Raw genomic sequence first — 14,827 nt, 5'->3', positions numbered from 1 at the left:
CCACGTCAGATATAACTCAGTGGCACACCAGGTAAATTAAAGAAAGAAAATACAGCATGAGTGTATGTACTTACACTTTTTGTTCTATTTGTTGCATCAAGTTAAGGCAATATTTAGATATAGATGATGGCATTTCACTACTGATGTTACAGTCGGGGAAAATACAAAAATGCAAGCAGCTTTGTTTTGTTAAGTATTTAAAAGTTGGAAAAAAAAAAAACAGACTTTGGAGAGTTTTTTTTTTTCTATAGATAAAACTCATTACGATGAGTAATGCAAGTAAGTTTCAGCTTCAGTTTTCTTTACATAATCTTCGAAATAAACTCTGGATAATCACCAGGGATTATATTGTTTCTGAATCATAATATATTAAACAATATGAGAGCCTATCTACCAACATCAATCCAGAACCTTTTTTTTTTTTTTTTCAGTTATATGACTTTTTTTTCTATTCTCTATCCTATTTGACCACAAAACCAGTGAGTGGAATAGAAAATTTTCGATAATCGATGTACGGCTGCAGAATCAAACTCTCCTAGAGCCACTTCCAGGGTCGTGAATTGATTCTCAGGAGCATTCCACACAGCACAGATGGGAAAGCTTGTAAAATCCAGATTGACTGTCTGAACATTTTTGCGTTTCTCTCAGTGAGCAATATCAACATTGAGTCAAGCTATTATGTGCCAGAAATTGTGCTAATTAGGACAAAAAATGGTTCTTTTTGACAAGGAGATCTTATTCTGCCTGTACAAATAAAAATAATTGTGATACCCTGTATTTCCAGCAATGATAGAATTAATTAAAAGTATGGAAAAGGCAGAGAGAGATTCAATGAACTCTACCTAAAGAATAATACAGAAAGCTACAGCGTTGAAGGAGCTAGACTAAAAGACATCTTAAGCAATGTGAATGGCATGAGAAAAGGTATCATTCATTCATTCAATAGACATTTGTTCAGCAAGAGACTATGATTAATTTGGTGATATAATGATGAAAGAAGTGAACACGAACCCTGACCTCACAGAGCTTAGAATCTAGTGGAAGATGGATATTAATGGGAACAAAAATATATACTTACAAATTATGATACATACTATAAATAAAAAGTATGGTAATTTGTAAAAGTATGGAACAGAAAGATTTTATCAATCTTAGGATATGAGAAATAACATTTTAGTTCAGGCCTGGGAAATATTTAGCTGCTGAATAGGTGAAAAGAATTGAGGTTGGGAGTGGAAGTGTGACACAAAATTGCAGACAAAGGAAATAAGATATGTGAAGGCTCTGGGCAGGGCAAACCATGGCTTACTCAAGGAACTGAAGGATTTGTGTTCCCAGGAGTTACAGGCATTCCTGGATTTACCAGATTGTAGCCAGATAAACACATTGTAAACAGGAAATAATGTAAATTGACAGTGTGTGTTTGACTTTAAAATATTTTCAACATATAAAGGATACATCAGGACATAATCCCATAGTAAGTTGAGGAGAACATGTGTTGCTTTCACACTGTCATCAAGTCAGAAAAGCTTAAATTGAACTATTGTTAAATTGGAGATCATCCGGATTTGCTTAGGATGAAACTAGAGACAGCAGAGATATCTGCAGCCTTGATTAGCTGGAAAGTAATTGGAAATACTAAGGAGTTTTAAGCAGAGGAGGTGCATGGTCATATTTAAATTTTACAAATATTGAATAGAAAGGATTGTAAGTGGTTAACAACATGGTAGTACTTTAGGTAAGCTATGCTAGTAGCTTGGGTTGAGATGGTAACAGCTTGTGCTAGCACAATATAGACAGATTTGAATGTTATATAAGAGGCAGAAGAAACTGGATTAAATGATGGATCAGATATGGTGAATGAGAGACAGCAAGTTGTGGAGTATAATGTGTACGTTGTTTTTGCTTTGTCATTTGAATGGAAGGGGGTCACAGGAGAGGGAACAATTTTACAAGTAAAGATTAGAAGACTGGACTGGGATGCATTTGAGGAGACATTCAAGTAGAGGTTTCAAGTAGGCATCAGATGCTTGATTCTCACACTGAAAGGAAAGAGGTAGTCTACAGATAGAAATTCGACAACCAGCATAAAATGTAATAAATACAATGGAATATTTAGGATTATGCTGTGTGGAAATAAAGATAGGACAAGAAGGGAATTATCAAAGAATATTGAGTGACAGTAAGCCTCTAAGTGAAAATGAACTGGCAGAAGAGACTCAGGCAAGTGACCACAGAAGGCACTGCAAAAAAGAAGAGTGAGGCACCAGAGACACCAAAGTAATAACATGTTTCAGCAAAGATGTGATGGTTTCTGCAGAGGCAGGGGAAAATGAGTTCCAGAAAAATGATTATTTTTACGTAGGAGTCAACTATTCTTCTGTCTCTGCTCTTAAAATATAGAAATGAGTTGATAGACTGCATGTAGATACAGGTAGATCTGAAATTATTTAATAATATGTTAAGAAATTTCCCATCTTTGTATTTCTACTTATTTTTGTACTCTCTCTATATATGCTTTCCAAGTAGCATTGATCAATATTCATACTTGGTGGTATCAGTTGACCTTGTAGTATGATCCTCTGCAACATTTCTGGCTTCCCAGATGCAGATATTGGGAGAGCAGATGGTTTCGTTCATCTAAGTTTAGGGTTATTTTTGATAACTAAGATGAGAAAGAGAAAAGGGCCAGAGAATCCAGGTTATTGGGAAGAAAGTGGGTTTCTAAACTTACCTAGTACTTAGAACAGTATCCAACGTATTATAGGTTACTATAAATATTAATGGGGAGAAAAGTACAGACAACAGTCATTGGTGAATAGGGAAAAGGTAGCTACATCAATGAGCTAGAGTTTAGATAAAGTGGAAGAGTCTTTGCAATGATACTGATTGGATTAAAAATCTTTTAAAAAATAGATTGTGCTCAAAATGGGGCATTCATACCAGTGGTTTCACAAATAAAGTAAATTATAGGAAACAGCAAATTTATGCTGCAACTGTTTATACAAGTTAGTATTCTTAATGGCAAGCAACAGAAACTGCCACTGTGAATCACAAATAGAGATTTGTTGAAATCCACCAATGTGAACAACCTCCTAGGAGAGTGTTGGCTTAGTTAGGATTAGAGTAAAAGGACATAGGGTATAAGAAATTTAAGGAGCTAAGAAACCTCATTGGCTGGTTTTCTTATGTGAATGTTGAAGCCGTCTAAGATGCTAGAATGAATTTAAATGGAGATCTTAAAAGACTATGATGGAATGTGCTAGTCTTCAGTAAACTGGGGTGGAGATGATGTTTTTGAAGTTGATTAGAAAATAGCAGTGGCGTGAAGATGTAATCAAATGTCTAGCCTTGAAAATACATTATTTTGTTTTAGATAATAGAAGTAATAGTTTATTTCAGGTAATAGAAAGTAAAGATAGGATAAAGCTATGGAAGCTGTAGTAGGAAACTAGGATGTTTTCAAACATGAGATGACATGAGGTTTGACCAAATTAAGAGACATTCCTAAAAGATCTAAAGAGGAGGGAGTATATTTAGAAAATGGACCAAATTTCACTTAAAGCAAGGAAGTCAGGGATGGAGTGCAACTTATTTAAGAAGCTGTAATAAAGTTGTATTGCTCAAATATTGAGATGGACAAAGGATGAGTCTGCAGGATTGGCACGAACAAGATAGTGACAAGTCTATTAGGCCATTCAAAGTATCTTAAATTGTATTCTCAAGGAAATTGATAACTGTAGAACAAATGGTTACATGAATATGTTAGACTTACTTTTTTCTCATGGCTTTTTGAGGCTCTGAGAATGGAATATGAAGCTGGACACATTCAGCATATCTCTCTGCAAAAGATAATAAACGCTAAGCTATTGTAACTGGTAGAGATGGCTAGAAGATGCCAAACCTGGGGACAATAGCAACAGGATTTGGTGACTACTGAGAATTGATGGTCAATGGGAGGAATACATTCGAATAATTCCAGACTTTTGGCTATGATATGCCACCAACTGAACAATGGAAATAAAGCGTGTTTGAGAACAAGGGGTTAAGACGAGATGATAAAGAGCTGAGTGATGAGCTTGTTAAATTTGAAACTGTTGAGGGGATGTCGTACAACCAATTGTGAGATGTTTGAACTAGATAGAGAATTGAAAGTCTTCAGGATGTGGTGGAAAGTAAATCAATGAGAGTGAACAAACATATATAAGCAAAGAATTCAAGTGTGAGAACATCAGGGGAACAACGACAGAGTCCTGGATAATTTCACATCTAAGGATGAAGACTAATGACAGATACTTCCTGCTTTAAGAGTGGAAGTCTTCAGAGTAGATAGTAATAGAGGAGACAAATGTAAAATTCCCTGGCTTTCATTGTGGTCTTTTTAAATACACACAAAAACATGCACATTAAAAACGAATAGCTAAGATAATCTATGTGCCTCAAATACATAAATAAACCTTTGTTTACAGAGACAAAGAGTAAGAAATAAAGCTATAATACTGTTGGAATTTTTGTTTGTTTGTTTTCACTGAATGACCTATTTTCAATTTTGGGCCTGTAACATATGCTTGCTCCGGCTCTAGGCTGTGTGAAATTACTCTTTGAGATAGCTAAGTGTCCTGCCATATTGCATAATTGTAGGCATAAATTAATTTGGTACACTAAGTAAAGTCAGCTAACATAAGGCATCTGGAAATGAGACCATAAAGTTTGGCTCTTTCTTATTTCCTTGAAGATCCTCAGCTGTGCACATTTTTCTGTAGTTAATATAAATAACTAGAATCATCACATATTTTTCTGGTAGCCACTAGTAGGCTATTGTCATAGCAAAAAAAGATATTTAGAAAAGTTAGCTTATGGATTTGAAAAGAAAGAATAAAAGAAAAAGGGAGAATGTTCTTCATAAATCAATGTACCCGAAGGAGCTTCTTTGTTTTTTCTTCTTTTTCTTTAGTCAAATTTCTTTGTCCATCCACAAGACCTCACAGATGCAGAAATAACAGAATATGCCTACAGTCTGAGCAAATGTGCAATGGGATTGATGACTGCGGGGACAACTCAGATGAAGATCACTGTAGTGGTAAATGCGTTTAATGTGAAATAATTCAGTGATAGCTACAAGGTTCTCTGATGACTTGGGGTACAAATATTTTAAAAAATATATATTTCTTATGTGGATGTCTGAGGGCATTATTTTCAGACATTTGATCTTCTGACAAGGTATAAAAGTATTCCACCAGCATTTCATTTGCCTTATAGCTGTGCACCTTTATCCATAGTTCCCACTAACCACTTTATTCTAGAAAATATTAATCCCGGAGAAGAAATATAGAGATTTTAAAATGCTCCTTGTTTAAAGATCTAATTCGTTGAGGAAAGGGAGCTTATATAGATTGTATGTATATGCAATTCCTTTTTCCAAATTCTGAAGTTCAAAAACCTTTTAATGAAAAAGACTTATGTTTGCAGCAAAATCATTTGGAGACAAAGCTTGACCTGATCTAATTGGAGCCATTTAATATCATCCTCTAAAAAAATTCCACTTAGGGTAAATATTTTTTAAATTTTCTGTAGATATCAGTGTTACTTACTTAAAGTAAACATACTATCACTTTCCTAAAATCTAAAAATTTCAGAATGTTTAAAAATTTGACCTTGAGAGCTTCAAATCAAGGATTATAAACCCATGTTTTTCATAGTAGTTAGTAAAATTTTGGAGATATTACATGCTCAATAGTGTGTTTTGATTCTGTGGAGCACTAATCATTTTTTGTATGCCTCTATAGGTAAGCTGACATATAAAGCAAGGCCTTGTAAAAAGGATGAATTTGCTTGTAGTAATAAAAAATGCATCCCTATGGATCTCCAGTGTGATCGACTTGATGACTGCGGAGATGGTTCAGATGAGCAAGGATGCAGAATAGGTGAGCTTGTTTTCTGTTAAGCAAAGTACCGGGATACACAAGTCTAACTTCTGCTTGTATATGACTAAAATTTTCTGAATGTAAATATTGCTCTTCAAAATATGCTTTACTGATGCCCTTTTTCAAAAACCTTTGCCAAAGCAACCTTAGAATACTACTTAAGTTAATTTCAGACAGTATGAAGTGGACAAGGTTGACTTTGTAATGAGTACCCTTGTTTAACCAGAAGCTGAGAAATCAATATTCAGATATAGAAATTGATGTCAGCAATGTAATCTATATCATTTAGTAATTTGTCTTAGACAAATGTAGTGTTTTTAAATTTTATAAACAGTGATATTTAGTTGAATGGTAGTAAAGGTCCTAATTTAGTCAATGATTTTTTAAAAAATTAATCCATTGCCAAATCATTCTTATAGAAGACGTGTTTTTTTTTTTTTTTTTTTTTAGCTCGAGTGCCATGATACTTGAGTTATTACATCCTGATTGCGAATAGTTTATATTTAATTAATGCTTGGCATTTGACTTTTTTGTATTAGATAAAAATAATTAAATTTATGATCCTAAATTCAGTTTGCTTACAGAAGTCACACAATATTTCCTACTTTTGGATCTTTTCTTTTATTTTTATTTATGCATCTAAAATGTTCCTAACTTAGGGATGAAGCAATACCCACCAGGATATGGCTACATGTGTCTAAACCGTGGTATCATGCCACTGACCTATTTTAACTAATTGTAAAATATTCAAGTCAGTGGGGACAAATAATAGTTACAATTATAATAAAGTTCTCATATTTGTCAAAAATTTGATTTAAGTAACTTAGAGATAATATAATGTTATCCTTATAGTAATGTCCCTCTCATTTATTTAAAAGAGAAGATCTTTTAAAATGTTTTCCTGAATGGGAGATAAAGCAGTAAAATTGCAACTGCTCTCCTGGAAATTACAAGTAACTTTATGTCTGTCCCAGAACGTTGCAGCTTATAAACAACCATTCTGAGCACATTACACACTCAAATGTTACTCTTCATATGTCTGTCCAGCATAAAAAAAATGAAATTTAAACTGCTGATTTAGCCGACTTGCTTGAGTAACTTAGCAGTACCCTTGATTGAGTTTACAAATATTAAGCGTAGGTTAGCAATAAATGCCTCAATTTCTAAGTAGCTTATAGGAAATGCTTTGGCTCTCAGAGAAGGATGTAGTACTTATATATGGTACTGTAATAAAGATAGCCTGTCATTAGAATCATTGACTCCTGACTTACTTTAAAAAAGTATATTATAGCTTAACAGCAACCCTAAATATCAGCTGTTAGCAGCTTGGTCTAATCTGTATTTAATGTTAATGAATTCAGTTTTTATACTTCTATACATTTATAAGACATGGGGCTTATATGGAGAGAAGACCTTAACCTTATATACTCAAAAATAGTTATCTATGGAGTAATCAATACCATTTCAAATATTTTTAAAAAGTAAACTCCCCACTTCAGGAATTAGAATTATATTAGTTTTGATCATATTTTTAAATCCCAGCTCCTACTGAATATACCTGTGAAGATAATGTGAATCCATGTGGAGACGATGCATATTGTAATCAAATAAAAACATCTGTTTTCTGTCGATGTAAGCCTGGATTTCAGAGAAACATGAAAAACAGACAATGTGAAGGTAGAGTACTTTTCCTCAACAGCTTGCTCGTAAATCTTTGGGTTATGAAAAGACTCCCAAGACTTCTAAATTGTGAAATCACAGGGGATTGATTTTCATCAAAATGATGTCTATCTACGGGATACCATTTCACTTATGAGAATAAAGTCTCTGGGGTCAAGAGCTTGTTTGTTTGTGGAGCTAAGCTAACCACGACAGAGGCTACAAAGCTTTTTCTATAGCAAATTCAGAGCTGCAGGAATTTCAATTCTATTGCTACAATACTGTTTTGAAATGCAAATAATGAAATTGCTGGTTCAGGAACTATTGGAGAATTAGTCTTGCTTCATGAAAAAAAAAATATGTTCATGAGGACCCATTTCTCTTGAGTGTGGCATTTGCAATACTGAAATAGGTAAATCACATTTAGAGAGGCATGGGCTTTTGTCCTAAAATCATGTTTTAAATAGATCATAATGTGTCTTTAAAAATTCAAAGTCAGGATCTACATAAATCTGTCAACTTACTTGAGATCATTTAAAAATTGAGCATGTAGGAGAGCCAAAATCTTATAGTAAGTAAGTAAATATAATCTACATCAGTGTTCTAACTATAGAACCATGAAATACAGACCCATATGCACTTTCTGCAAGTTTCTCCAATAAAACTGCTATTTGTATTCATTTTCACATTATTGTAAGTACAGCCAAACTTAAAATAACTAAGTCTGGCTTATCCAGGCTAAATTCAAGTCTTCAAATGCGTTTACCTACCAGCTTGCTTTTGTTATGTCTCTCTGTGATATTTTGGGGCTAAGAAAAATGATTTTACTTTGTGTTAATCAAAATGGAATTATTTAAATGAATTGATTCTACTCACCCAAAAGGGGGATAAGTGTAGTCACGTCATGTTTATCTACATTTTGAGTTATATGTGTATTTGGATTATTCGTGACATTTGATTTTTCCATTACCGTGAGATTCAAAGCTGACAATCTAGGTTTCCTGTATTTTAGTTAACAAATGAATTATCTTTCAAACTATGGTATTTATTTTTCCAAGGCTCTATCAATTACATATAAACACACACACATACACAATTCTTTCAAGATTTTAATTTCAATAACATTTATTTTCTAATATTTATTTGTGAGTGGGTTTTTTCTGTATGTATGTACTAAATTTAGAAATTATATTCTTCAACTTTTCTTAATTTTTAATTGTATTCCACAGCAAATATAACCTGCACACTACATTATTTATTTTAAGTTGCTGTGAATCTACTTTTTCATATTATTTTGTAGGACAAATGAGTAACTTCTGAACTCTAATAAAATGTTCATCTATTAAAATAGTTCTATTTCAGTGTCAAAGAAGGGTAAGACAACTTGGATTCTATAATCCAAAAATTTAAATGTGTTTGTACCCTTCACTTATGTATCTGAAAAAAATGCATAAGAAATTGCTGTTTGATGTTAAAGCCCAAACACTTCAATTAGAATATCTAAAGGGAAAAAAGTAAAGAGGAATGATGGAAGAAAGTAGAAGGGGATTAACAGTTGCTGAGTGCCAGGTACTGTTTTGGGTACTAGGCATGTGTGGAAATTCCTCCATTCCCTTCAAAACCTCATGATTCAGGCTTTCTAGAGATGAGGAGAAAATGATGCTTTGGGCCAGTATGGAGACAAGTGAGGAAGTTGAGGTTTTATCAAATCATGCAGAATATTGCTTATTTGGATTCTGTACCAAAGGGAAACCATAGTGACAAATAACTGCCTGTTCAAAGTTACAGATGCTGAACAAATCAGAAATATTTATTGTAGTTGTGATGGTTAAGTACTGACAAGATGCATTCCACTTCATTCCTGTAAAATATTTATTAAAAACAACTAAATACAGTTTTCTGCATCTATTTACTCTACATTTCAATCAAATAGCAACGTGTTGTCCTGAAAATACTTATGTGTTCTTAGGCAAAGTATCACAGTAAAGTCAACAAAATCAGAAAACCTGAGTTTAAGCCCTGACGTTGTGATTTACAAGTGTCACTACCACTGAGCCTTAGAACATTGTTGTGTGCTACGCAAAAAATAGTTATTCGTACTGTGCTGATTCTTAAGTTCTCTTATTCAAGGGAAGGATTTATCTCACAGATTTATTAAGTAATTAGGAGATTATAAGTGATAAAATGAGGCAGGGGAAATATGCTGGTTAAACACAAAAGTAGAGGAGGAAAAGAGAGGAAGATTAGACAGTTCCCTAGAATAATCTGGCCTCAATCCTGGCTCTTCATAAGCCCTTAAAATTAGAGTCATGTGCCAAACTACACGACTCTAATTAAATCACATGAATACTGCCGTGATTTATTTATGTATGCTCGTGATTTAGAGTTATGTATTCATATATAGGCATGCAGTTTTTTGCTTGCTTAATTCACATAATCTCAATACAGCCCTTCTTGTTACATAGTCACTTCATATATATGAGTCCAGAAGTGTATTAGAGATGCACCCAAATCTTTGTTCTCTGCCAGTCATTGTGCAAAATCAGGCAATAAAAAAGGAATGTGTCATAATTTATGTCCTCAAGGGACTGACATTCAAGTAGAAAATATGATGTAACCACATTCCTGAAATATAACAACAGTGTAAGAAAGAAACACCAGGAGAGCAAAGACTGGAGGAACTAGTGATGAATCATCACTCTCATATATCGTGGAGACCAAGGAAGGCTTTATTTCAGGTGGATCTTGAAAGATGAGTAGAAATTCTGTATGGAAACGTGGGCAAGGGCATTACAGGATGAAAGAATAGCCCATGACATCTGCAAAGGCATGGAGGTAGGTCATCACAAACAGCTTAAAAGAAAACCTCAAGGCAGGTCTATTTGCGTGAATGGAAATCTATACAACAAACCCCAATGGGGGTACAAGTTTATCTAGTAGCAAACCTGCACTTGTATCCTTGAACTTAAAAGGTAAAAAAATAAGTAAACATTTTAAAACAGAAAAAAAGAAGCCTCAGGGAAGTTTGAAATTGATGTTTTAATATTCTAAGTGAATTAATAAAAGCAATGGCAACTGATGAATCTTCTAGCACAAACATTGTGAAAAATGATTATACTTTCACAAATATGGCACTGCAAGTCACAGATTAAACATGTGAAAGGACAATAAAAATTAGTAATATGTTAAAGAAAAATAATTTTGCTTTTGTGAAATGTGGTAAGAATAGGAGTATGAACTGGGGTTCTGATGATGCTATTTTGAGCTCTTCTTTTCTAGACCTCAATGAATGTTTGGTGTTTGGCACATGTTCCCATCAATGTATAAATGTGGAAGGATCATATAAATGTGTGTGTGACCAGAATTTTCAAGAAAGAAATAACACCTGCATAGCAAAAGGTAAGATTATAACCACTATCACAAATACTATTACAATTTTGTTGTAAACATTTTATGGAGAAAACCATTTGCTATTTCATTTCAGCAACAGCTTCATTTCTCATAAAATAAAAATATTTTTAATGATTATTAATTTGACCAATTGGTTAGTTAATATTAATGAATTTAATCTTATATGGCTTATGGAAATGACTATGAAATACATGGTTACTGTTAAAATCACATAGTGTTCAAAACAATTTTTCAAAAGGGGTAAAAGTTTAAAAGCCAGTGTGATAGAATGTAAAGTATCTCTCTTGATGGTCTGCTCTAAGGGAATATGATAAAAATTATACCCCTGGGATAAAAATAAAAGGTTAAACATTAGCATTATAAGGAGAAAGGAATTTTGAGTAAGGATTTTAAGGGTTTTAAAACAAGATCTTTCTTTCAAATTTAGAACTCCTCCACTTACTAATATTATTTTTTAAAAAGATTAAATGATAGGCCAGGTGCAGTAGCTCACGCCTGTAATCCCAGGACCTTGGGAGGCCAAGGCGAGCGGATCACGAGGTCAGGAGTTCAAGAACAGCCTGACCGACATGGTGAAACCCCGTCTCTATTAAAAATACAGAAATTAGCCAGGCGTGGTGGTGTGCACCTGTAGTCCCAGCTACTTGGGAGGCTGATGCAGAAGAATCGCTTCAACCCAGGAGGCGGAGGTTGCAGTGAACCAGAATTGTACCACTGCACTCCAGCCTGGGTGACAGAGCAAGATTCCATCTCAAAAAAAGCAAAACAAGCAAACAAACAAACAAACAAACAAAAAGATTAAATGATAAACTATGGTTCTGGGCAATTGTAGGTATAGATTTTAATATTCATATGTTTATGCTAAATAATATTGTAACTTCAATATTGTTAGCTGCAAGGTATGATTGGACATTATTATTATAATAAGATTGTTATTACAAGAAGAAAAGGATGACATAATGGATCAGCTGTGGACTATAGCATTAGATATACTTGGATTGGAATCCCAGCACAGCACCTTTTAGACTGTGTGGTCTCGAGGAATTCACTAAAGTGTCTGAGCCTCAGTTCAGTTTCCATAGTTATAAGAAGTGAAGATAAACTGTGAAAGGCTTAACATATCTGACACATAATGAGCATTCATTCATTATATAATGTTAATGAGAGTTATTAACATTACAGGGCTGAAAGGCATCTCATGGGGTATTATTATTATTATTTATTTGCAGAAACTGTATCTGCAATCCAACCTCTCTTTAGGGCTTCATTAATATTTTAATTGATATTTTTGGCATTTGCTTTAGGGTTTTACTTGTCAGTATGAAAATGACATTAGTATTCTATTGTAGATGTCAAAAATTTAGAATGTTTCACTTAGCAGGATTCTAGATAATTTAGAGATTATAGAACTTTAATGTAATAAATGCTGATATCTTTTTATGCTAAAAGTTAATAAGTACTTAAGATGTATAAATACAGTAAGAGGAAGATTCTTCATATCTTAATTTTTATTTCTTAGCCTAAAGTAATGATCACTCAGGTTCATAAATTAAGTACTCAGAAACTTTAGAAGCTTAATGAGTATACAACATAGCACCTGGACATTGACAATTGATGCATTATAACCTACTGTATTGTGACTTATCAAATAATAATCTCTCTTCATAAAAAGGACATCTATATGTACATAATTTCTAGCCATAAGGAAAGATTGGCACTAGAAAACCTCTATCAATAAATATTATGAATATTTAGATAAGTGGATATCAGAAATAATAAGCCATAAAGACTAAAAGATAATATAAAGCTGGTTGATTTTTGAGGAAAAACTGTATTAAGAATAATAATTCAAGATCATTTAAAAGTACAATTATTGCTTTTAACATTAGTTGAAATTTACTTTATTTTTGTATTTTATTATAATAATCTCCAGGCTCTGAAGATCAAGTTCTCTACATTGCTAATGACACTGATATCCTGGGTTTTATATATCCATTCAACTACAGTGGCGATCATCAACAAATTTCTCATATTGAACAAAATTCAAGAATAACAGGGATGGATGTATATTATCAAAGAGATATGATTATTTGGAGTACTCAGTTTAATCCAGGCGGAATTTTCTACAAAAGGATCCATGGCAGAGAAAAAAGGCAAGCAAACAGTGGCTTGATTGTAAGTAAATACCATTATATATTTGAAAGTCCATACCTTTCCACCAGCTGCTTTTTAAATAAAATGTATCTATTGTAATATCTAATTATATTAATTAATATATTCAGTTATTTTCCCAATATTTTCCTTGTATAGAAATAATGTATTTCTCTGCTCATTCATTATCATAGCTGTACATGACTTATTTTAGTTGTACGCTTTTATGTTTTTGCTTTAATGTATTTGACTTATATATAGTATAAGAATGCTAATGAATGATACCTAACATCTCCAGAACATCTGCTCCATAGTGCTTTACAATTATTATGAATATAAGTTTTTTTATCATGAGATGAGATTGGGAAACATCACATTATTTTTACATTAGAAAGTAGTGTAATGCAGGGATAATTGTTTCTCTTCTTACATTATCATAAATATACTTTTACTCTAGGGCAGGACATCAACTCAATGGTGTAACCATTTCTTCTGACTCCTGATAACTATATTTCAGGAAACATCCAAAACAGAAATATTGTGCACTTGTGTATGATGGGCATGTTGATAATCATGGTTTTTGAGAAAAATAAACTGGAACATGTTTCAATTTATGGTTATAGATTATCCCTTTTTGTTTTAGGGCATGTCAAGTTATTGTGTGTTTTATATTTTTAAGTAACCTGGAAGGAAAATGACAGATAAATGTGTATTTTTATAGGGCCTGGCCCATTCCTGTACAACCAAAAAGTCAAGTGCTGTCCCAGCAGGATGTAATTGAAGCTTTGTGTTTAACAAAAATTAGAGGTTCCTATCTAGAAGTCCTCCCTACTTTTTCTACTAGCATCTACCATAAATACTTGAACTACATGAATACATTTGATGCAAGTCTGGAACATATTTTAATTTTATCAGCAGTAGATGGCAATATGCTGGTTTTAAAATAAGCTATTGTAGCTTTCAAATTCAGATTTAGATTAACTTAGATGAAACCTTTGAGTAAAAATCCATGGATACCAGAATTGTTCAATTCCTATTTCCTCGAACACAATAGATACCATTAACTTTCATTAGCTCTAAAACAGAAATCTGCCTGTTGAAAACATTGCTTCTATGGTAACATGGCATCTGTTGTTAATGAATGAATAAAGAGTATATACTGTGGAGTTATATTGGCTGAGTTTGAATCTTATTCCTGTTGCTTACTGGCCTCTTAGCTTCTTGGTACTCTATTTCAAGAGGTTCTAGTGATGATTCAGTTTACATATTAGTATATTAACTATATACTAAAATTAATTGTATATAATTACATGTAACTAATAAATAATATACATTAATTATATGTATTTTATATACTAATGTTTAACTGTCTAAGTACATAGGAAGTACTATTTAGATGATTGCTATTAATAGTAGGATGATTCTGTTGATGGTGATGACATTAATAACAATAATTGGCAAAATGTTCTCTGCTTCATATTAGCACATTAAACATTATTTGCAAATTACATATCTGCATTTTATAATTGATAAAGATAGACACATCTTTAATTTTGGCATAATTTTTCAAGAAAAGTCTTTGTTTTATTTAGCTTTGTGCTTTGGGGAAATTGACTGTCCTTTAGTTCAGGGGTCTCCAACCCCCAGGCCACAGACCAGTATCAGTCTGTGGCCATTAGGAA

General features: G+C 33.0%; 1 protein-coding gene across 1 annotated transcript in view; it reads left to right on the top strand.

Moving 5' to 3' along the window:
* The window catches only part of LRP1B (LDL receptor related protein 1B), a 1,963,100-nt gene that overhangs the window by 1,827,633 nt on the left and 120,640 nt on the right, over positions 1–14,827 (top strand). Inside the window, exons 73-77 of the mRNA XM_025404289.1 lie at positions 4,955–5,080; positions 5,787–5,924; positions 7,467–7,601; positions 10,863–10,982; positions 12,928–13,169. Of these exons, the coding sequence (XP_025260074.1) occupies positions 4,955–5,080; positions 5,787–5,924; positions 7,467–7,601; positions 10,863–10,982; positions 12,928–13,169 (761 nt within the window). The remainder of the gene's footprint in view (positions 1–4,954; positions 5,081–5,786; positions 5,925–7,466; positions 7,602–10,862; positions 10,983–12,927; positions 13,170–14,827) is intronic.

Source organism: Theropithecus gelada, chromosome 12 (assembly GCF_003255815.1).
Source record: "Theropithecus gelada isolate Dixy chromosome 12, Tgel_1.0, whole genome shotgun sequence".
Taxonomy (NCBI): Eukaryota; Metazoa; Chordata; class Mammalia; order Primates; family Cercopithecidae; genus Theropithecus; species Theropithecus gelada.
Note: the sequence above shows the minus strand (reverse complement) of the source record. Positions and strands in the feature narration are given on the sequence as shown.